This window comes from Terrapene carolina, unplaced genomic scaffold (genome assembly GCF_002925995.2).
Source record: "Terrapene carolina triunguis isolate 2854851 unplaced genomic scaffold, T_m_triunguis-2.0 Scaffold67, whole genome shotgun sequence".
Classification (NCBI taxonomy): domain Eukaryota; kingdom Metazoa; phylum Chordata; order Testudines; family Emydidae; genus Terrapene; species Terrapene triunguis.
Window position 1 is genome coordinate 14,241,267 of NW_020664418.1, and position 23,191 is coordinate 14,264,457.

General features: G+C 50.8%; 1 protein-coding gene across 1 annotated transcript in view; it reads right to left on the minus strand.

Moving 5' to 3' along the window:
* MAN2C1 (mannosidase alpha class 2C member 1) overlaps positions 1-20,914 on the minus strand; it is a 28,015-nt gene extending 7,101 nt beyond the window's left edge. Inside the window, exons 1-15 of the mRNA XM_026648229.2 lie at positions 20,814-20,914; positions 14,168-14,293; positions 12,440-12,563; positions 11,732-11,802; positions 11,059-11,236; positions 10,418-10,607; positions 8,914-9,020; positions 8,428-8,538; positions 6,128-6,220; positions 5,291-5,407; positions 4,805-4,900; positions 4,167-4,312; positions 3,772-3,895; positions 2,447-2,568; positions 1,351-1,436 (exon numbers count right to left, since the gene is read on the minus strand). Coding sequence (XP_026504014.1) covers positions 1,351-1,436; positions 2,447-2,568; positions 3,772-3,895; positions 4,167-4,312; positions 4,805-4,900; positions 5,291-5,407; positions 6,128-6,220; positions 8,428-8,538; positions 8,914-9,020; positions 10,418-10,607; positions 11,059-11,236; positions 11,732-11,802; positions 12,440-12,563; positions 14,168-14,293; positions 20,814-20,914 — 1,792 coding nt within the window. The remainder of the gene's footprint in view (positions 1-1,350; positions 1,437-2,446; positions 2,569-3,771; positions 3,896-4,166; positions 4,313-4,804; positions 4,901-5,290; positions 5,408-6,127; positions 6,221-8,427; positions 8,539-8,913; positions 9,021-10,417; positions 10,608-11,058; positions 11,237-11,731; positions 11,803-12,439; positions 12,564-14,167; positions 14,294-20,813) is intronic.
* Positions 20,915-23,191: the final 2,277 nt, after the last annotated feature.

A 23,191-nucleotide genomic window follows, 5' to 3' on the forward strand; every position in this document is an offset into this window, starting at 1 on the left:
CACACTGGCCTCAGAATTGCTTGTCCATTTGCCCCATCATGCCTAATTTTACTAAGCAAGTTCTCTTTACTCTTAACCCTAATTCCCCCAACTCCCTTCCATTCATCTGGTGTGTTTAACTCTGGGCTGCATTTTTTCCAGTTAAATTCTGGATTCCCTCCTTGCACCATCCTAACATTCCTCCGTCTTCCATGCAAATTCAGACTGGCCATAGAACATACATTTTTTAACAGTGAGGGTAATTACCCATTGGAACAACCTACAAGGGTCGTGGTGGATTCTCCATCATTGGCAATTTTTAAATCAAAGCTGGATTTTTTTTCTAAAATATCTGTTCTAGGAATTATTCTGGGGAAGTTCTCTGGCCTGTGTCATACGGGAGGTCAGCGAATTCTTTCCCAAGTGTCTGGCTGATGGGTCTCGCCCACTTGCTCAGGGTCTAACTGATCTCCACATTTGGGGTCAGGAAGGAATTTTCCCTCCAGGTAAGATTGGCAGAGACCCTGGGGGGGGGGGGGGGATTGCCTTCTCTGCAGCATGGGGCATAGATCACTTGCTGAACTAGTGTAAATGGTGGATTCTCTGTAACCTGAAGTCTTTAAATCATGATTTGAGGACTTCAGTAACTCAGCCAGAGGTTAGAGGCCTACTACAGGAGGGGGTAGGTGAGGTTCTGTGGCCTGAAATGTGCAGGTCAGACTAGATGATCATGATGGTCCCTTCTGGTCTTAAAGTCTACGAGTCAGTGAGATGATCACAATGGTTCCGTCTAGCCTTGGAATTGATGCATATCTGCAGCCATTCCTAGCAACCTCCCAACAATCCTCCCGATCCTCACTGCTCAAACCAACCCTTCACGTGCACGGTCTCTTCCAGCGTCACAGGACTCCTGGGGCCACGGAGTCTCCACCTGGGGGGGGGGGGGGGGGGGGGAGATCCTCTGCTTGCCAGACTCTGACTGTGTAACCAGATACAGTTGGGGCTTGTTTTCTCTGGGTATCGACAAATGGCATAATGCAGACTGGCCGAGTGCAGTGGGGCCACAGCCCAGGGCACTATGGGCATCCTTCCTCCTACCAGCCTCAGTGGAAGCAGGATGCGCAGGGCAGGAAAACAGATTGGGTCCCATTAGTTATTACCAACACCAAGAGCACCACCTATTAATGTGGAGTCCCCGATGCCTGTAGGGCTTGTAACAAAACCAAACCACAACCAAACATTCACCAACCCAGGCAAGGAATCAGATCAGAAAGCAGGAACACCACCTTTCAAAGCCCACCTGACAGAGGGTGTTACAATGAACCCAGCCCACTTGGCAGGAAAAGCCTCTTAGCACAAATCACTCCTCACCTGCGTAGTATCTCATGGCGTCCTCCACAACTAGCTGGATACAACTGCCCGGCAACACGTCATGGAACTGATTCAGGAGCAGCAGCCTGAGCACGGGGGACCGAGGCAAGAACCAGAAGAGAGCTATGGATTAGTATCACTATGAATGGACTATGCCATCCTCATTCTAGAGGACAAAGCCCTTTGTATCTTGCTGATGGGGACTGCAATAGCCAGGCAGTTCTCACATGCACATGGTAACTGTGGCCTTCTGACTTCAGGTCACCATTTTCACTCCATCCATCAAAAATGTGAGTTCTGCTGGACCCTGCTCTGCTGCTATTGGAGACAAGAGAGAGTGCAGCCAGCTCGCAGACCCTGAACTCTCTTAGCAGTCACCCGAGCCAGGCATTCCTAGCCTTTTTCTGGGAGGATTCCCTGGGCACAGGTTTGGGAATTCACAGAAACAAATATACTTGTTCCTTCAATTCCCTGCCTTGGCAGCAACCTTGGGCATTGGTGGCATCTCAGTGTCTCCTGGTCTCTGCCTGTGGCACACAATAGTTCAGCCTCCTGAGGACCAGAGGGGTATTTCTAATAGCCTGTGATATACAGGCAACTATGACATACTTGTCCATAAAATGAATTCTTCTAAATCAGTCTGTTGAGAGACTGCCTGGGGTTTGGTCTAAGCTATAAATGAATGAGGCTATTTTTTGGTTTGCTACTTAATATATTGTTTGTTACTATCTCATCTAATGAAAACACTGTGTCCGCTTGTTTTTTATATACCTGAATGTGCTTAACACTAGAGCCCTGCAAATCTGCGGTTATCCACTTATATCCGCAGATATCTGCATCCGCGGAGGCGGTTGTATTGTTTACCATCTTTGCAGATCGCGGATTGGATGCTGATCCAAATTTTTGTATGTGCGCAAAGCTCTACCAGTGAGGTAGGGTGCGGATGCAGATGCATATAAAAGGGGGAGTGCGGATTGCAGGTCAGATACAAGTTAATTATCACAGATGCAGATCCAAATTTCTGTATCAGCGGAGGGCTCCAATTATCACTGCAGCTTTATCCAATCAATGGTGGCACTCGGACGAACTACTTTACCTCCAGAGATGCTGCAGTTTGATGGAAGGATACTGGAAAGTATTTTTCTGGGTCAGAGCAAAACTACTCAGTACTTCAGCATCATGGAGTATCCGCTCGCACTCCCGATTCCCTTTCTTTATCTGATCCCAAAGTAGGAGAAAACAGGTTTTTAGGAAGAGCTATATCAGAGGAGATTTTTGCCATCTGTAGCAAAACATTATATCAGGCATTGGGATGTAGACAGTATCTATTACTGGGGGGAGGGATAGCTCAGTGGTTTGAACATTGGCCTGCTAAACCCAGGGTTCCGAGTTCAATCCTTGAGAGGGCCAGTTAGGGAACTGGGGTAAAAATCTATCTGGGGATCGGTCCTGCTTTGAGCAGGGGGTTGGACTAGATGACCTCCTGAGGTCCCTTCCAACCCTATGATTCTATTATGTATTCACAAATAGCAATGAGATTCTCTTTTCCCTGAGGGTACCTTCTCCAGAGCCCCTCCCACTGTAACAGCAGAGATTACAGTCGCTCAGAAATTAGCTAGCTGTTCTGAAAGACGGTACTTCCCACAATGCTCTGTTAATTGATAGCAGCACGCAATGCTGCCATGTCAGTTTTGGAAACAAGGGGGTTTGGATGGCAGCCTCTCTCTACCATGTTTACAGAGGTCAGGCAGAGAGAGACACTCAACTGAGGGCTGAATGCCCCTTCCTACTACGGGGAAAACCCCCAGTGGCTCAGCAATCAACCCGAGATCCAATGAGCAGCTTTAGCTCATCTCTGGCTCAAACAAGAGCATCCCTCTTGTTTTCAAATGCAGTTCAAAGAGACCCTGTCAAATAGTTTAAAGCTGAGACTTAAGGCCTGTAAAGAAGAAAACCTGAATTAACCAAAAGCAGTGCTAAAAACCCCAACCCACCAATGCTGTGCCAGTGCATGAGACCTAGAAAGCGGACCGACTAGAAACAGGGTGTGTCTACGCTGGAACAAGGCTAGCAGAAATGGCATTCAAAACGGACCATCTGCAAGAGTCTTGTCTACACTAGGGCTCAAGCCGATGAGAGTTTTCTGTAAATTTTCCTGGTGCAGTCAGAGCACCAATCATTGTAGCACGTAGGGCTCTGTCCTGATAACTTCTATTGGACTAACTGAAAATGACATGGGCTCGCAGCTTTAGAGAATCACAAGGTCTTTGTCAGGTCCTACTATGGCACTAAATTGCACCAATGACGGCACACCAAGGAGATGGATTCAGAGTGGAAGTCTCCCCTACTGGTCAGAGTTAACCTGATCTAGATAGTTTCCACCCACTGCCTTATCTCCCCTCCCATCCCGGGCATGGTAACCTGGGCCTGGGTGGTATAAGTGCCATTGTGTAGCTCCAGGAACAGTTCTCCTATCCAGGTGAACAGCTGGGTCTTCTCCTTCTCCAGCATAGAGAAAAACCGGTCAGGTGTGGACATCTGAACCCTATGGGGGAGAAAGGCAGATAGTGACAATACAGGCTCAGCAGCTGCTGCCCACTGCAGAGGGAACGAGGAGCCCTGTGGTTCCTTCCCTAGCAAAAGTCGATGGATTGCAAGTGGGAAAGCAACAGCCCCAGCTGTGAATCATCAGCTCCCTCCAGCCCCACTCTCCAGAATGGTAGGACCAAAGGGTTTAGCAAAAAGCTCTCAAGAGTCGGCAGTCGGCACAGAGCTCTGAAGGACACACGAGGAGAGAAGGTAGAGCCTCCCCAGACCTGGGTAGCCCATCTGTATCACTCATTCTCTTCAGCCTGTCCAGCATCTTCTGGGTTGGGCCACCTCCTCCATCTCCAAACCCAAAGAGAGCGGCGCTGTGGTTCACACGGCCTTTGTCTCTGTTGTTGTTCATGGTTTTCAGCATCTAGAGAAGATTACGTATACACATGACACGTAGTGTCAGGCCCCCTCATAGTCAAGCCAAGGAGAGCCCGGCAGGCGTAAAGATCAGGCACTAGCTTGTTGTCCTCTTCTCACCATGTTCATTCTCTTTTCAGCTCTGCCTCCCGGGACACATCCACCAGGGCCCAGGGAGACAGGAGAATCTGGAGAAGTTGAGAGCCCTCCTGCAGTGACTCATCAACTCCCCACTCCCCCGTGGATTTATCTTTAAAATGCAGCTCATCATAAAAAACTCAAGGCTCTGACACATTGCATGGACAGACAAATCTGGGCTTTACTCCAAACACCCCACCTGCTTGTCTTATCACCTTTCCCCACCTCCTTGTTATGTGGCGCTCCCCTCCAACAGCCTTTGTTTACAGCCCAGATGGCGGTGACATTCCCTTGCAAGCTGGGTACACTGGGACAGAAAGACAGAGGCATACCCATCTGCCTACAATGTCATATCGCTCACCTCCTCCACTCGACCTTTTAGGGCATAGGAATTGCCAGGCGGGAAATGGGTCAGAACTTGGGAGCCATCGATGCCTTCCCAGAAAAAGGTGCTGTGCTGGAAGAGAGCAAAATGTCACCAAGGGGGAGTCTATTACAGCCTCACAGGGGGACACCGCAGGGACAGCCAGAGTGGGGCGCATTAGTCCAGGGAGCTACTGAAAATAAACTTCTGGTTGCCCACCATTAACTTTTCAAAGCTGTTGGCTTCATACTTCAGCACCTTACCATGATGTGATCAGTAGCCAAATCTTCTCTTGTCGTGGGCTATGAACTACCTGATCCAGTCAGCCTCACGTAAAGCTCTGGTGAGCTCTCTGAATGAGGGCCTATGCCCAGAGAGCCAAAGGAACAGTTCAGCTAGTACGAAGATTGGTCACATGCAAGCCCACTGGGCAGACTCCCATACACACATGCACGCCCCCCACAGCAGGAAAGGCCAGCTCACCGGGAAGGTGTTCACCAGGCTCCAGCTGAGTTTCTGAGTGAGGAACCATCGTATCCCACAGCCACGCATCAACTGGGGCAGCTGGGCCGAGTATCCAAAGGTGTCTGGCAACCAGAACTGGGAGCAGAGAAGAGAACGTGCGAGAGAGAGAGAAAAACACAACCCCGTCACCTGCTCAGGTGTCTCTCAGACAATGTAGCCGGGTGCACCTATCTCCCCACACATCTCTAGGGCAGAGACGGGAACAGGTCCAAATTCTGGATACCCCATATAGTCAGCCACGTATCACTGCGGCCCTAGTGCTCTCCACAGGGCCCCTCAGCCTGGAGGAAATATTGCTAGGTAGTGGGTGCTATATGAACTGGCCACGGCCTATGTACTGGGGAGTAGGAAGAGGTACGCTTCACTAATATATCCAAGGCCCTAGCAGCCTCCGGCTGGAATTTCTTGTGGATGGTCCAGGGGTTCAGGCACTAGTTTAGGACTTGGGAGACCTGGAATAAAGTCCCTGCTCTGCCACAGATTTCCTGTGTGACCTTGGACGAGTCACTGGGCTTGTCTGTGCCTCAGTTTCCTCATCTGTACCGTGAGAATAGCAGCACTGCCCTTCCCCACAGGGGCGCATGAGGTTAGATACAAAAGAGATTGAAAGAACTCAAATATGATGGTGATGGGCCACATACATACCTTAGATAGATCACTCCTAAGTGAGCGTGTCCCACCAAGAATGAAGCAGAGACACTGGGAATATCAGCTCTAAAAGGGACCACATGGATCACCTCTGCCACCCCCAGAGAAGGAACATGTAGAGGGGATCCACCGAGGAGGAACACGTACCTCCGAGCAAAGCTTCCCAAACTGCTGCTGGAAAAACCGCTGTCCCTGCAGGAACTGACGCACCATTGATTCACCACTGGGAAGATTCCCGTCCTGGAAGACAATGGCAACTCTGAGGAATTCTGTGCAGATCTCCTGCCCCACTTGCCAGCAGAGAAAGGAGAGTGGCCACCCCAGTAGCATGCACCCATGGCAGGCCCAATCCATACAGCTCCCAGCTGAGATACTGCAGTCATGTATGGACTTGATACACCCTCCAGAGGGGTGGGGGAGGGCAACAGAGTCTGGGGAGAGGGAAGAGCTTGTTGACAATACAGCTGAGGGTGCTACTGGGTTATGGTTCCAGGGTATAAGGCTGCCTAATCTACAGTTAGGGGTACAGAGGGTAGGACTCCCTGGAATAGAACTAGAATTCCAGTTGGTAGGACTCCCCAAGCTAGTGTTATGGTTCCAGAGGGTCAGGCTCCCAAGGCTAGGGTTCACATGGATAAGACTCCTTCAGCTAGGGTTGGGTTCCAGAGGGCAAGGCTCCCCAAGCTAGGGTTAGATTTCCAATGAATAGGATGCCCCGACTAGTGTTAGGTTTCCAGAGGTAAGAGCTCCCCAAACTAGGGTTAGTGTTTCAGAGGGTAGGGCTGCCAGGGTTAGGGTTCCAGAGGTAGGGCTCCCCAAACTCAGATTAGGATTCCATAAAGTAGGGCCAGCCCAAGCTAGGGGTAGGGTTCCAGAGGGTCAGGTGCCACAAGCTAGGGTTAGGGTTCCAGAAGGTAGGACTCTACAAGCTTAGGTTAAGGTTCCAATGGGTAGGGCTCCTCAATTTTGAGTTCTAGAGGGTAGGCGTCCCCGGTTAGGGTTCCAACAGGTAAGGCTCACCGAGTTAGGGTTCTAGCAGGTAGGGTTCCCTGGGTTAGGGTTCCTGAGGATAAGGTTCCCTAGGCTAGGATTAGAGTTTCCAGGGAGTGGACAAGACTCCCCAAGCAAGGGTTAGGGTTCCCAGGGAGAGGACTCCCCAAGCAAGGGTTAGGGTTCCCAGGGTAGGGCTGCTGTGAGAGAACTGGATGTGATATAACTCGCAGCCAAGTTGTGCACTTAGGCCCCCATAAACTGTAAGCGAGGACACCAGATAGGAATAATCTGGCCTTGCTTAGGCAGACAGAACAAAAAAACCTGCAAGCTGCAGTTTCACTGGCTGGGACAGATAAAGTGAAAGGACAGATTCATGAGAAGGTGTGTGGGGGAGGGAAACATGGAAAACTGACCCTGATTCTGGTTGTCTGTTTGTGTCAGGTTTTTTTGCTGAAGCTGCTTTGCTTATATGGAGAATAATGAATTGTTATTGGCTGTTGCTAGGGAAATTGTTAGCCTATTAGAGGCTATTATGAGTTATGCGCTTTGTCTGGAGAAAATCTAATAGTTAGAAAGCATGCTTTGGAGCAGTCAGAGGAAGCTTTTCTTCAGGCAAGGAGCCGACACCTAAACTCCCCATCAGCTGGACAGAAAGGCCCCCAGAAGGCTGGCTGGTGATCACTCAAAACCATTTCAGACTTTGGGTAAATATAAATGTTTGGAATGCTCTAGTCCTACTGCTGAAGCATTTATATGTGTGTGCGCTTCAGACCTAATAAAAAAGTAGTTTTAGGTAAAAGCACTCTTGTTCGTGCCAATCATTTATCAGATGGAAGAGCTATGTCCCCATTGATTTATTCCTGACACTGCCTGGAGAGAAACAGTTAAGTTGCCACTGCAGTGCTGTGGGTTCTGAAAACCCGGGGTAACAGGGCTGCCCAAGCAAGCATTAGGATTCAAGATGGTATGACTCCCCAAGCTAGGGTCGGGGTTCCACAGGGTAGGGATCCCCAAGGTAGCATTAGGGTTCCAACAGAGAGGGCTCCCCACACTATATTTAGGTTTCCAATGCATAGGACTCCCCTGGCAAAGGTTAGGGTTTCAGAGTATAGGGCTCTCCAGGATATATTTAGGTTTCCAAAGGGTAGGGGTCACTGTGCTAGGCCCCAACGCCTAGGATTAATGTCCCAAGGGTAGGGGTCCCTGAGCTAGGATAAGGGTTCTAAAGGGTAGTGGTCTTCGGGTACCATTAGTGTTCCAAATGGTAGGGTTAGGGTTACATTTCCAGAGGGAAGGGCTCCCCAGGCTAGGGTCTGGGTTCCAAAACCCCTCCCATGATTTCCCTTGAGGGTCTGAGCAAAAGAATATGTTAAGAGAAGGCATCTGAGACTCAGTAACTGATCTGTTAGAGAGAAGACTCAGAGGGCGATGCAGAAGGGCTGTTGTGATCTTACCATTTCTACCCAGGTGCCACCAACAGGTATGAACCGTCCCTCTTTGGCGTAGTCCTGAATCTGAGCGTACAGCCCAGGATACCAGTTCCTCACCCACTCAAACTGCTGGGCCTGCAAAGAAGACAGAGCCATAAAGCACCCGGAGACTATTCTAGAGATAATCCAATTTGTCTAAAGCTTCTGGCTCACAGCAGCTGCAAACCTGAATTTTTAGCAGGCATTGGAGCTCAGTGCAAATAGGACTGGTCCCAGACCTGGCAGGACAGCTCTCTGCTGCCAGGCAGGAGGCTTGGGCTGAAATCTGCACCTGGCATCTGGGGTTGGGAGCATGGTAGAAGCAACTTGGAGACCAGGGATAGAGAAGTCCCTTGCATAGCAGCCCCCTCCCAGCCACTTACCATGCTCCTTCGAATATGCACTAACCTTCCTTCTATCTTTGCTCCAAGAGTTTTGCTGCCCACCTGGGAGCGGAAGATGACAACTCACCTGCGAGCAGACAAACGTGAACTCCGGGTTCTTCTCCATCAGGCGTATGACGGTCACCCAGCTGCGAGCACACTTGCGGATAGACTCCTCGTATGGCCACAGCCAGGCTGCAGGGACAGAAGCAGGCTGAGCTCACTGTGGCCACATGGCCTTTCCATTTTAAATGGCCATTATTTTATATACACACACAGCCTGCCACCTGCCAATGCCCATTCTGTGCTGCCTTCTCCTGGCTGGAAAGACACAACTGAGCCTTATCACAGCTATGAAAAACGTGTCACAGACCATGAAATCTGGTCTCCCCCGTAAACTCTGATCTTTTGTGTACTTTTACCCTGTACTACATTCTTTTATACTATAGGGCAAAAGTATATACAAGTACATAGCATTTCTCAAATGGGGGGTCCCAACCCAAAAGAGGGTCTCAGATCTGTTGTATAGGGGTTGCAGTATTGCTACCCTTACTTCTATGCTGCCTTCAGAGCTGGGCGGCCGGAGAGCGGCAGCTGCTTGCCAGACACCAAGGTCTGAATGCAGTGCCGCTGCCAGCGGCAACACAGAAATAAGGATGGCATAGTATGGTTTTGCCACCCTTACTTCTACGCTACTGCTGCTGGTGGCACTGCCTTCAGAGCTGGGTGGCTAGAGAGCAGCAGCTGCTGGCCAGGAATCCAGCTCTGAAGGCTGCGCTGCTCCAGCTACCCAGCTCTGAAGGCAGCCAGAAGTAAGGGTGGCAATACCGCGACCACCCCTACAATAGCTTTGCAACCCTCTTTTGGGTTGGGACCCTCAGTTTGAGAAACACTGACTTAAGGGCTTTACATGTTTGTATTTTGCCGTTTTTCCATACATATTCATGCTTTGTTACAACTCTGTGAAATTTAAGATTTAAATATCTGAAATCGTGACATTCAAGATTTTTAAAATGCTATGACTGTGAAATTCACAAAAATGGACTGTGAATTTGATATGGCCCTACTCATCTGGGATCCAAGCTGTGCTGCCTTTACAAGAATCAACCACTGCGGGGTGTGAAGACATGGGAAAAATCACACTATTAAAATGTCAATGGATTGAAGTATGGCTGTAAGTCCTGAAGAGTCCTCAGCTCACGGGGCTGCTGCCTGTCCTGGATACCTCACTTCCTTTTCCCACAATAGCATGACTAGGGAAAACCCCACTGGGAATTTGAAATCTAGGGGCCAGGCAAAGGAAGTAAGGAATGGGCATGGAAGGCTTTGACATGCCCCTTTGTAAAGGATGCCTTCCAGCCCTGTGGTGAGTTACCATCTCCAGCCAGGCTGACACGGCTACATACATTTTGTAGCTGATAACTGAGATTTCCCTGTCCCTTCCCCTAGAGGCTCAGAGCATCACTTCTACAGAACACTCAGTGCCTGCTCGCCTGAGAACTGCTCCCCTCTGGCAGCACCCAACATCACTGGCCAGCCCTAACCAACCACAGGCCTTTCAGTAAGCACGCATCCCCTGGACCCATTCTTACCAGAATCGATGTGGCAGTGGCCCATAGCATGGATGGTGTGCTGGCTCTCGCCATTCTTCTGGCTGAAGATGGAAGAGGCGAGGTGACGCACTGCAGGGAAGGTACAGGAGTCCGTGACATCAAGCAGGTTAACCATCTGATTGGCCACGTACAGTGTCTGGAAGCTCCGCTGGTTTTCCTCCCCGAGTACCTGAGGGAAGGCAAGAGTGAGAAGAGAGAGACGCTTAGCTCAGCAACTCTTATATTGGACAGGTTGAGAGTCTATACAAGGTGACGGATAGCACGCTGAACTGCTGCACATGTGGACAGCCCATTAGCTGTGTCCTACCAACTTCCCACCTCTCTACCAATGACACGTGTAGCCTGAGGCAATACAGACGCAAAGGTGGTGTTTCCTTCCCCTAGTGTACGAATTTTGCTTTTTTGGAACTCAGAGGCTGCAGTTGTTAGCTGGCATGATGAGACAGACAAAGGAGACACTTCCAGTTGTACACAAGCTACAATGGCAAATGCTTACTCCTTCAGGTCTTTTTGGTAGAGCTGGGGGAAAGAGGCCAAACCAAGGGAAAGTCATGAAAAAAGGAAGAGGAGGGAGGTAGAGGAGCTGGAGAATAAAAGAGACAGTGGACTAAAGTATTTACCTTGGCCATGTCCACTAGTATCTCAAAATCTACCAGCAGCTCATGGACATCCCTGTTGAAGACCACAAGCTCCGCCTTGTTCAGGGTGAACTTCTTGTCAGGGTCAGGAGGTGCAATTAGGCTGCCTTTTCCAGCCCCAAAGAGACCATTGCAGGCAACTTCCACGTAGACAGTCAGACTGTAGAAATGAGAAAAATGGAAACAGAAGTCACCAGAGATCAATGAGCAACTCACTGTGTTCTCTGCGTAGAGACTAGGAAACAAGATCTGCCAAAAGCACAGGAACGGTCGGACCAGGCCAGGCCAGTGGCCCGTCTAGTCTGGTATCCTGTCTCTTATGGTGACCAGTGCTTCAGAGACAGACATACTACACCTACCTAAATGTGCAACACTGTCCCACATGGGACAAATTTCTTCCTGATTCTAGCTAGTGAGTAACTCACACCCTGAAGCACAGCAATCAATAAACCTTGTCATTGTATCCAGCCTGATGTTACCTCATGAGCTGAGCAGCCAATAGGTGACAATGCTGCATCACTGGTCTTCACAGCTCTGAGCAGAGAGGCCTGGGCACTTTCCCTGTGTGGTGTGGCTGTGCCAAGAGTACCTCGTAGGCCCTCCAACCAGTGCAGGGTGGGGGTTTCCCTGAATTTCAGCAAGCACCAATGCTCACCTGTGAGGCTCCGCCTCCTTGAGGCCATCTGTCAGGATATAGCTGGTCTTCTCCCCTTCTTTAGTCAAACCCTGTGTGTCACGACAGGGAGGAGGGACATTAAAATAGCTCCATGACAACACTCACATCAGAGATGTTAACACAGGTTCAGTGGGAACAGCTGCCATTCTGCATCAGTACAGAATCACTAACCCATGACTTGTTGATACATATCAGCAGAGGGGCCCCTTCTGACACATGGCAGATTACCCTGGAGCTGTGCGTACTGAGACTGTGCTCACTGTTGGTCTGTGTACTAGATCCATAGGCAATTTGCAGCACCCTGCTGAATGAAGATTTTGCTCAAACTCCCTAGGACATGTCTCCATGCCCCATCAAACACACACGAAAAACATCGTGGAAAGGGTCGGCTTCTCCTGGAGAGCTGCTGCAACCCCAGCATTAATACCAATCCCATGGGTATTCCATGCCACAGACCAATGGTCAGGAATATTGGATTAAAAACCTCACAAAACAGGGAAGTGCTATGTAATTAGAGGAAATTAAAATCCAGTCTGATTCAAACCATGTAACAAATGGCAGGGAATTCCTACAGCCCCATTATAAGGGGCTGAGACAGAGGACATGTCATGGAAACAGCATTGATTGCAGCACTGCCTATGACGTACTTCATAAAGATCTAGCATTGAAACACGCACTTCCTCTTACCTGAACCGGCTGCGCATCCCTCCACACCATCCCTTCCCCATCGCTTTCCCACAGGAGATGTACTTCCTTCCCCGCCCATTCTCTGGGGATGCTAAGCTCCACTTTAAACCAGCAGGTCCACCACCTAAAAATGACAGGCACATACACTTCTGAACTGATGTTGAGCCATTAATGATTAAGCATTTCTCTATGAAAGGTTAACATGCACAAGACACTACAGCCTCAGCAGAATCTCTAAGGAGGTCTGTGGGGAAATCACGTAGTATGTACAGACACCAATGCACAAACACACACAGGAGACAATCCCTCTAGGGCCTGCTTTTATTTTTTCCTAAGAGTGAAAGATGCTCAATTGACAGCCCCATAGACAGAGATCTAATCTGTATAGATCAGGTATGATAGGGCATGGTCAGCAGCAGTACAAGCACACTCTGCCTCCACCCATACACATCAAGCCAGACCCGCCAGGAACATCCACGGGCAGTGTGTTCTCCATGGCTCATTCAGTCAGAAGATCATCAAGGGGGGAAAGTTTAGAGGCGCTTTTACAGTACAGACACCTGTTGCCTAGGAACTGGATTGAGACACCCACACATTCCACCCAGGTCCCAAAGAGCCAGGGCATCTCAGACAGCTGTTGGATGGATCAGGCAGCTGTCTAGCAGTAGTTTGACCTGCTCTCTCAGAGAAATCAGGACACTGAGATCAGCTTTCCTTTCCACGGCATTCCCCAGTGCAGCAGGGCTTGGCAGTGTTGTAGGTGGCAATTCCATGAGGACAAAGGAGCTGCCATGCTGGAAGCAGAAGAGGTGCACAAAGGGGGTCTTACATTACCAGCATGGAGCGAGACTAGAGAAAATTGTGACTGCAGGGATAGAGCAGCTACCCACCAGGCAAAGAAAAGGCCTCAGAAGGGGAGAAAAGGGATGAAATAAACCCTATTTCATGAAGGCCCAAGTCTCAAAGATCCACTCCCCGCACCTCCATAGCCTAACATGAAGTATTCCACAGGGTCTGCTGTCATGGGAGTCAAGTTGAAGGAGAGGGACTCAGGATGGACAGAGACAGGTAATTAGCTTCCAGAGATTTTGGGTCAAGTTTTAGTCTGGAGTTTATTTTTAAAACCAAATTACAAGCACCCAAGAAACAGGTATTTATGATACCTCCTTTAACTGCCCCAGCATTATCACAGGCCTTCTGTTCTGCCTGGAGATTTGCCGATAGGTCCAACGCATAAATCAAAATCAAAGTCCTAAACATGGAGCTGAAAGAATCCAAAAGAGTGAGGTAGATGGCTGAGCAAAGAGATTTCAGAGTGCCTGGCTTGCAGTCTAGTCCTGCCACTTGTCATGTGGCCTCAGTCAAGTTACTTAACTTCTCTGTCCCTCAGTTTCTCCCCAAATGTAAAATAGGGAGGATTATATATCTTCTGTCCTACTTCATCAGGGGTTTGTGAGGATTAGCTAATACGCATACAAGTAACCTGAAGTTAAAGTGCTAAAGATATCTTTAGGTGTAGAAAAAAATAGTTGTATACACACAGATGTTGCACACAGTCCTACTGATTAATCTGCAGCACCTGGGGAGTAAAAATGGAATCTCACGCACAGAGCTCATTGTGTCCCTCAAGGGGAAAAACAATAGCGACTTCACATCACTTCCTCATTTAAATAAATGGCAGTTAAAAATCAATTCACATCACTTTGTTCCTCTAAGGCTGGTACTTACGTGGGTCCAAAGGAGTCCCCAACTTTCGTAGGTCTGAATTCTTGTCTGACAGCTTCATCATGTGGGATTCGCTGAGGGGTCTGGAAGCAGGAGAGAGACACCAGGGGGCAGGTGTCCCCGAACAGCCTGCAGTAAAGATGACAGGCAATAAAGCCAATCACCCCAAGGTACGAGGATCTGTCTCCCAATCTCCCGACGAAGGCTAAAGCTTTGTCACGCTTGGTTTTTCCCCAGTGGTTCACCATTGCAGAAACATTCAGTTTAAAAAAAACCCAAACAATGTTTTAAAAAACTAACAATCCCGTTTCTTGTTAGCCTGACAATAAACCTGGGTGCCCAGCGTGGCATGTGGTCACCATCGGCAGCAGAACACCTGTATCTCCCTTGTATATTTTCACTACCACAAGTGCCAAGCCATGGAGATTTTCTTTGTTCCCACAAATCACACAATCATAGAAACGTACGGCTGGAAGGGACCTCTAGCCCAGCCTCCTGTGCTGAGATAGGACCAAGTAAACCTAGAAGACCATCCCTGACAGGTCTTTGTCCAAGGTGTTCTTAAAAAACCTCCAGCGATGGGGATTCCACAACCTCTCTAGGTTACCTGTTCCAGAGCTTAACTATCCTTATAATTAGAAAATGTTTCCTGGTGTCCATCCTAAATCCCCCTTGCTTCAAATTAAGCCCATTACTTCTTGTCCTATCTTTAGTGGATGTGGAGAACAATTGATCACCATGCTCTTCATAACAATGTTTCCCTTTTGTTCTTTTCTATTTAAATGATAGGAACCCCCATTCAAAGCATTACAAATACCTTTGCAAGCAAAGGTTACAGCGGTATTCCCCATATTAGCACTGGATGAAGCTATGACAATCTACACCAGCTGAGGATCTGTCCCTAAGTGTACTCACATGAACTACATATAGCGATACCATGGTACAGTTATCTACTTGTACAGATTTTAAAGACACTAGCTGAGCAGTAATAGTCACATTATGATTTAAAGCATCAAGAGGAAATTTATAGTCCAGACAGAAATTCCACTCCTGAAGCAGCAGAGTGACATAGTCTTAGGCCTGGTCTACACTACGATGTTAGGTCGAAATTAGCAGTGTTACCTCGATTTAAGCCTGGACCCGTCCACACGACGAAGCCCTTTTTTTTTTTTTTTTTTTTTGACTTAAAGGGCTCTTTAAATCGATTTCTTTAATCCACCTCCAATGAGGGGATTAGCGCTGAAACCGGTCTTTCCGGGTCGGATTTGGGGTAGTGGGGACGCAATTCGACAGTACTGGCCTTCGGGAGCTATCCCAGAGTGCTCCATTGTGACCGCTCTGGACAGCACTCTCAACTCAGATGCACTGGCCAGGCAGACAGGAAAAGGCCCGCGAAATTTTGAATTTCCTGTTTGCCCAGCGTGGTGGAGAGCCCAGGTGAACACGCATAGCTCATCAGTACAGGTAACAATGACGGAGTCCCAGGATCGCAAAAGAGCTCCAGCATGGACCGAACGGGAGGTACGGGATCTGCTCACCATATGGGGAGATGAATCAGTGCTAGCTGAACTCCATAGCAGTAAACGAAATGCCACAACATTTGAAAAAGTCTCAAAGGGCATGAAGGACAGAGGCCATAACAGGGACGCACAGCAGTGCCGCGTGAAAATTAAGGAGCTAAGGCAAGCCTACCACAAAACCAGAGAGGCAAACGGAAGATCTGGGGCAAAGCTGCAGACATGCCGCTTCTACGCTGAGCTAAATGCCATGCTAGGGGGTGCAGCCACCAGTACCCCAACCCTGTGCTTTGACTCCGTCAATGGAGAATCACGGAACACGAAAGCGGGTTTTGGGGATGAGGAAGATGATGATGAAGACATTGAAGATAGTTCACAGCAAGGAAGCGGAGAAACCGGTTTCCCCAACAGCCAGGATATGTTTTTCACCCTGGACCTGGAACCAGTAACCCCCGAACCAACCCAAGGCGTGCTCCCAGACCCTGAGGGCACACAAGGCACCTCTGGTGAGTGTACCTTTGTAAATATTACACATGGTTTAAAAGCAAACATGCTTAATGATTAATTTGCCCTGGCATTCGCGGCCAGTACAGCTACTGGAAACGTCTGTTAATGTGTATGGGGATGGAGCGGAAATCCTCCAGGGACATCTCCAGAAAGCTCTCCTTCATGTACTCCCAAAGCCTTTACAAAAGGTTTCTGGGGAGGGCTGCCTTATCCCGTCCGCCATGGTAGGACACTTTACCACGCCAGACCAGTAGCACCTAGTCTGGAATCATTGCATAACAAAGCATGGCAGCATATGGTCCCGGTGTTTGCTGGCATGCAGACAACATCCATTCCTTATCTCTCTGTTATCCTCAGGACAGTGATATCATTCACGGTCACCTGGTTGAAATAGGGTGATTTTATTAAGGGGACGTTCAGAGGTGCCCGTTCCTGCTCTGCTGAACAGAAACGTTCCCCGCTGTGGGTGTGGGGGGGAGGGGAGAGGGATTAGTTGAGTTTGTGCAGCATGTTAACCCAGAAACTGCAGCCCCTCCTTTTAAATTGCAAACCCATTTTAAATGGCCAACCCAACGGCTGCTTGGTATGGGAAATGAGGGCCCTGCTGTTTGAAACCATTCCCACATGTTATGAAGGTTAAAAAAGCCAAAAGACTGTGGCTTACCATGGCTGCCTGCAAGCCGAATTCTGTTGCCTGGCACTGTGTGAGTGATCTCTCACACCAAACCGGCAGGCCCTCAATATAAGAGGAAAAATGCGACCTTGTAACGAAAGCACATGTGCTGTGTAATGTGAACAGCAAGATTTAACGTTAAAGAGTGTACCCATTGTTCTCTAAAATATGTCTTTTTAACTACCACCTCTCCCTTCTCCTCCACCAGCTGCAAATGTTTCTCCTTCGCAGAGGCTAGTGAAGATTAGAAGGCGAAAAAGGCACACTCAGGATGACATGTTCTCGGATCTCCAGATGTCCTCCCACGCAGACAGAGCACAGCTGAATGCGTGGAGACAGACAATGTCAGAGTGCAGGAAAGCACAATATGAACGCGAGGAGAGGTGGCGGGCTGAAGAGGATAGGTGGCGTCAGCTTGCTGACAAAAGGCAAGAGTCGATGCTCCGGCTGCTGGAACATCAAACTGATATGCTCCAGCACATGGTTGAGCTGCAGGAAAGGCAGCAGGAGCACAGACCGCCGCTACAGCCCCTGTGTAACCAACAGCCCTTCTCCCCAAGTTCCATTGCCTCCTCACCCAGACGCCCAAGAACGCGGTGGGGGGGCTTCCGGCCACCCAGCCACTCCATCCCAGAGGATTGTCCAAGCAACAGAAGGCTGGCCTTCAATAAGTTTTAAAGTGCAGTGTGTCCTTGTCCTTATCTCCTCCCCCACCCCACCCGGCGTCTCCCTCCTCCTCCACCCCTCCCGGGCTACCTTGGCAGTTATCTCCCTATTTGTGTGATGAATTAATAAAGAATGCATGAATGTGAAGTAACAATGACTTTATTGCCTCTGCAAGCGGTGATCGAAGGGGGGAGGGGAGGGTGGTTAGCTTACAGGGAAGTAGAGGGAACCGGGGGGGGGAAGGGGAGGGGGGTTCATCAAGGAGAAACAAACAGAACTTTCACACCATAGCCTGGCCAGTCATGAAACTGGTTTTCAAAGCTTCTCTGATGCGCACCATGCCCTGCTGTACTCTTCTAACCGCCCTAGTGTCTGGCTGCGTGTAATCAGCAGCCAGGCGATTTGCCTCAACCTCCCACCCAGCCATAAATGTCTCCCCCTTACTCTCACAGATATTGTGGAGTGCACATCAAGTAGTAATAACAGTGGGAATATTGGTTTCGCTGAGGTCTATCCGAGTCAGTAAACTGCGCCAGCGCGCTTTTAAACGTCCAAATGCACATTCTACTACCATTCTGCACTTGCTCAGCCTATAGTTGAACAGGTCCTGACAACTGTCCAGGCTGCCTGTGTATGGCTTCATGAGCCATGGCATTAAGGGGTAGGCTGGGTCCCCAAGGATAACTATAGGCATTTCAACATCCCCAACGGTTATTTTCTGGTCTGGGAAGAAAGTCCCTTCCTGCAGCTTTTGAAACAGACCAGAGTTCCTGAAGACGCGAGCATCATGTACCTTTCCCGCCCATCCCACGTTGATGTTAGTGAAACATCCCTTGTGATCCACCAGTGCTTGCAGCAGCATTGAAAAGTACCCCTTGCGGTTTATGTATTCGCTAGCTTGGTGCTCCGGTGCCAAGATAGGGATATGGGTTCCGTCTATCACCCCACCACAGTTAGGGAATCCCATTGCAGCAAAGCCATCCACTATGACCTGCACATTTCCCACAGTCACTACCCTTGATACGGCAGCTCTTTGATTGCGTTGGCTACTTGGATCACAGCAGCCCCCACAGTAGATTTACCCACTCCAAATTGATTCCTGACTGACCGGTAGCTGTCTGGCGTTGCAAGCTTCCACAGGGCTATCGCCACTCGCTTCTGTGAGGGCTGCTCTCATCTTGGTATTCTGGCGCTTCAGGGCAGGGGAAAGCAACTCACAAAGTTCCATGAAAGTGCCCTTACGCATGCGAAAGTTTCACAGCCACTGGGAATCGTCCCACACCTGCAACACTATGCGGTCCCACCAGTCTGTGCTTGTTTCCCTGGCCCAGAATCAGCATTCCACGGCATGAACCTGCCCCATTAACACCATGATTTGCACATTGCTGGGGCCTGTACTTTGTGAGAGGTCTATGTCCATGTCTGTTTCCTCACCACTCTCGTCGCCGTGCTGCCATTGCCTCCTCGTCTGATTTTGCCTTGGCAGGTTCTGGTCCTGCATATACTCCAGGATAATGCGCGTGGCGTTTAAAGTGCTCATAATTGCCACGGTGATCTGAGCGGGCTCCATGATCCCAGTGCTATGGCGTCTGGGCTGAAAAAAGGCGCGAAACGATTGTCTGCCGTTGCTTTCACGGCAGGGAGGATGGATCCTGATGACATGTACCCAGAATCACCCACGACACTGTTTTTGCCCCATCAGGCATTGGGATCTCAAACCAGAATTCCAATGGGCGGCAGAGACTGCGGGAACTGTGGGATAGCTCTCACAGTGCAATGCTCCGGAAGTCGACGCTAGCCTTGGTACTGTGGACGTAGTCCGCCGACTTAATGCACTTAGAGCATTTTGTGTGGGGACACACACAATCGACCTTATAAAAACGATTTCTAAACAACCGACTTCTATAAATTCGACCTAATTTCGTAGTGTAGACATACCCATAGACCCAACATGTCATTCATTCATCTGAGTTATGAAGAAGGGGGTTACAATGCAATTATTGGTTTGTTCTTTTCCAGGAAAACAGGATTGAAGGATTTTTTAAAATGTAATACAAGTGGGGGGTTTTCAGACATCCCCCCAGGTTAGTGGCTGCACCATGGTGCTATCAGAGTAGCGCATGTGTGCAGGGACCTAGCTGTGAGAACAGTAATATCGCTCTGAGGCGGGTTGGTTCCCACTTTCTCCCACCCAACGCAGCCTACCTGACTCCTTTGCGCCCCATGGCAGGATTGGGGGGGGGGGGACCACTTGTGGCAATACTGTTGATCTCACATCTAGCTTCCTGTGCATGCATAGATTCAGGCTCCAATCCTGTAATTTATTTTAAGTGGACGGGCTGTGCGTCTACACAGAAGCCCCATTAACTTGAATGAGGCTCAATCTCCACGCTGGGGTCCTCCTGAGCAGAGCCAGTTGCAGGAGCAAGGATTTAGGTGACAGCTGCCAGGAACAGATGCAGTCATGGTAGGGTCTATGAAAATAGTATTTTTGTTTAACTATGTGAGAGCTAAATAACAGGAAGATTGTGGTGCTGGTAAGACAGATGGGTCTGTGAGAGGATCTCTGCTATGAGCTGCTCCACAGGGTGAAAAGAAGAACCTCTGTCCTACACTGTGAGAAACCCAAAAGAATTGTCAGAATCAGAGAGAAAGAAGCAGCAAACCTGAAACTGACCAGCCTAACTGCAGAGTGAAACAGCAAAGGGGAAAGAAAGAGCAGCAGAGCCTTTGATTTTTAAAGCATTTAATTTTAAACGCACAATAAAGGATCTTACAAGTGTCCCTTCACACACACAGACACCCCAAGCCTGCTCCAAGCTTTCAGAGCAGCGACACCCGGGCTGTAGCAGGTGGGCACACCGCACCCGATCGCCCCCCTCCCCGGGGCACGGCTGGAGTCACTGCGACTCTCAGGCAGACCCACAGCCCGATCCCGGCCCGTGCTCACAGCCGGGCCAGCAGGAACCACGGGCCGGAAGCGGCTCGGGTCCCCCGCCGGCCAGCGGGGCTCGCTCCGCAGCTAGCGCGCCCCCAGCGTCCCGAGCCAGCCCCGCGCCCACCTCGGTCCCGGCACGCCGGGCCGGGCAGCTCCAGGCACCGGGGGGGGAGGGGCGCTGGAAGTGAGGGCGCTGAGTGGGGGAGGGGGGCAAGCCCCGCCGCAGGGGCTGGGGGCGGCCGGACCCCGCCCCAAGCGAGAGCGCAGGCCCGGCCCGGGGGACGCCCGCGGGCCGCTGTTTCCCGGCCGGAGGGGGCGGAACTCGCGGCGGACCGGTCCGGCTCCCACCTGCCCCGGAGGTTGCAGTCGGGGAAGCAGGACTCGGAGAGGAACTTCTCGGCCCGCTCCAGCGCGGTGCGACGCCGCTTCAGCACCTGGGACCCGGCCATGGCCCCGCGGAGCAGCGCGGACACGGGCCGAGCCACAGCTCCGGAGTCCGGCAACAGGGGAAGCCTGTACCTGTGGGCTACTGCGCATGTGCGGGGCGGGGGGGTACGGTGGGGAGTGAGCGCCCCGCGGGCGGGGCCTGGGTCCCGCCTCGCCCTGTCGCCTAGCAACGGGCAATCCGGCTCCGCCTCTGCTCCCCTGTCCCAGATTCCTGGCCCTGGCTCCCCCCTGCAGACGCTGCGGAGAGAGAGCAGGACGCACACCCCGGTGGGGTCCCTCACACTGCTCTGGGGAAGGGCCCCCCCCGCCCAGCTGTCAGGGCTGGCCTTACCATGAGGTGAACTGAGGCGGCCATCTCAGGTGCCAGATGGGGTGGAGGGCACCACTAGAACCCAGAGTGTAGAAAATTGTATCTGCTGCTGGTGCACAGAGATGGTGGAGTGCTGTGCTGGAGGAAGGAGGGCACAAGAGACAGAACAGGCAGGCAGGAGAAAAGGTGAGAGGGAATAACAGAAAGCAGCAGGAGCTGCAGGGACAGAGAGGAGGAGGAGCCTCTTATCTACCTCTCTAGCACCCCCAGGAGCCTGGATTGATTAACACCAGCTTCTCAGGGAGCTTCCTGTTTCCTGCTGCTTCCCTGAACCCACTTGAGGAGAACAGGCAGTCAACTGAAGTAGTAGGGTTACCATATTTTAAGTGTCCAAAAAGAGGACACTCCACCAGGCCTCGGCCCCACCCCAACTCCGCTGCTTCCCGCGAACATTTGATTCGTGGGAAGCCTGAAGCAGGCAGGCAGCAGGTAAGCTGGGGCTGGGGTGGGGGGGCGCGGCCCAGTCCGGCCTCCCCGGCCGAGCGGCTCCCTCTGGTGGCCGGCCGGCCGGCCCAGGCCAAGAGGCTCTGGTCCCGGCGTCTCCCAAGCACCGCCGGCCCCGGCCTGGCCCCCGGCTGAGCACCGCCGGCCCCCGGCCCCGCACTGCCGGGCCCCGGTCCCCGGCCCCGCACCACCAGGCCCCGGCCGAGCACCTCTGGCCCCGGCCCCCGGCGGAGCACCGCCGGCCCCTCCCTCCCTATTTTCCCGAACATGTCCGGCTTTTGGGGATTTTCTCCCGGACGGGGATTTGAGGCCCAAAAAGCTGGACATGTTTGGGAAAATCCGGACATATGGTAACCCTAGTAGTAGGAGCCAGTTAGGCCCTTAAGACGCTGATATCTTCCCTCCCTCAGGCCCTGCTACCAGCCTGCTTATTTGTCCCCTTCAATTGAGTGTTGAGAGCCACTATAGCTGGCACAGAACAGGAGTCATGAGTGAAAGAAGAAAACGCCCCTCTGGGGCAGCATTCAAAAAAAGAAAGAAAGCAAAGGAAGCTTTTCTAGCTAAGCAGGAAGGAGCTCTCCTGAGATACATAGACACAAATGTTCACGGTGAGCCTTCTGGCCCCAGTGAGGATGTGAGTGGTGAGGAGATGCCTGATCTTCCAGTTAGTCAGTGAGAATGTGAGTGGTGAGGAGATGCCTGATCTTCCAGTTAGTCAGAGTGCAGGTGACCTGGCATTTATTTCAGCATCCATATCTCCATCTCAAATGGATGTAACCATGCACATTCCTGAAGAAAAGTGTAGATCAGAGAAGAGTGTGGTAGAGGTGCAAGAAACAGCTGCTGCTGAGTTTAGTTCCTTAGGTCTAGATGATCCAGGACTGTGGACCCACTTGAGCAGTAGCCTGAGGGACTTCCTTGTACTGCATGGGCCACAGCAAGTGAAAAACTTCATGTTCCCCAACAGGGCCGGCTCCAGGCACCAGCCTGGCAAGCGGATGCTTGGGGCGGCCGCTCCGGAGAGGGGCGGCACATCCAGGTATTCGGCGGCAATTCGGCGTACGGTCCCTCACTCCCGCTCGGAGCGAAGGACCTCCCGCCGAATTGCCGCGGGGGATGGGGACCCGGGTTTTTTTTTTTTGGCTGCTTGGGGCGGCCAAAACCCTGGAGCCGGCCCTGTTCCCCAAAGACAATGAAAATAGAAGTTTCCATCCAACACATTACTGGCGTGAAATCCCCAATGGTGACAAAGTGGAGAGGCCATGGCTTATGTGCTAAAAAACCCAGAATGCTGCATACTGGTTTTTGTTGCAAACTCTTCCAGTCTAATGTTCCAGCCACATTGGGTTCTACAGGAACAAAGGACTGGAAAAATCTGGCTAGAAATCTGGCATGCCATGAGAAGGCAGCAAATCACCAGAGAGCATCCCATAGGTGGAAAGAGCTTGAGATGAGATGAGGTTAA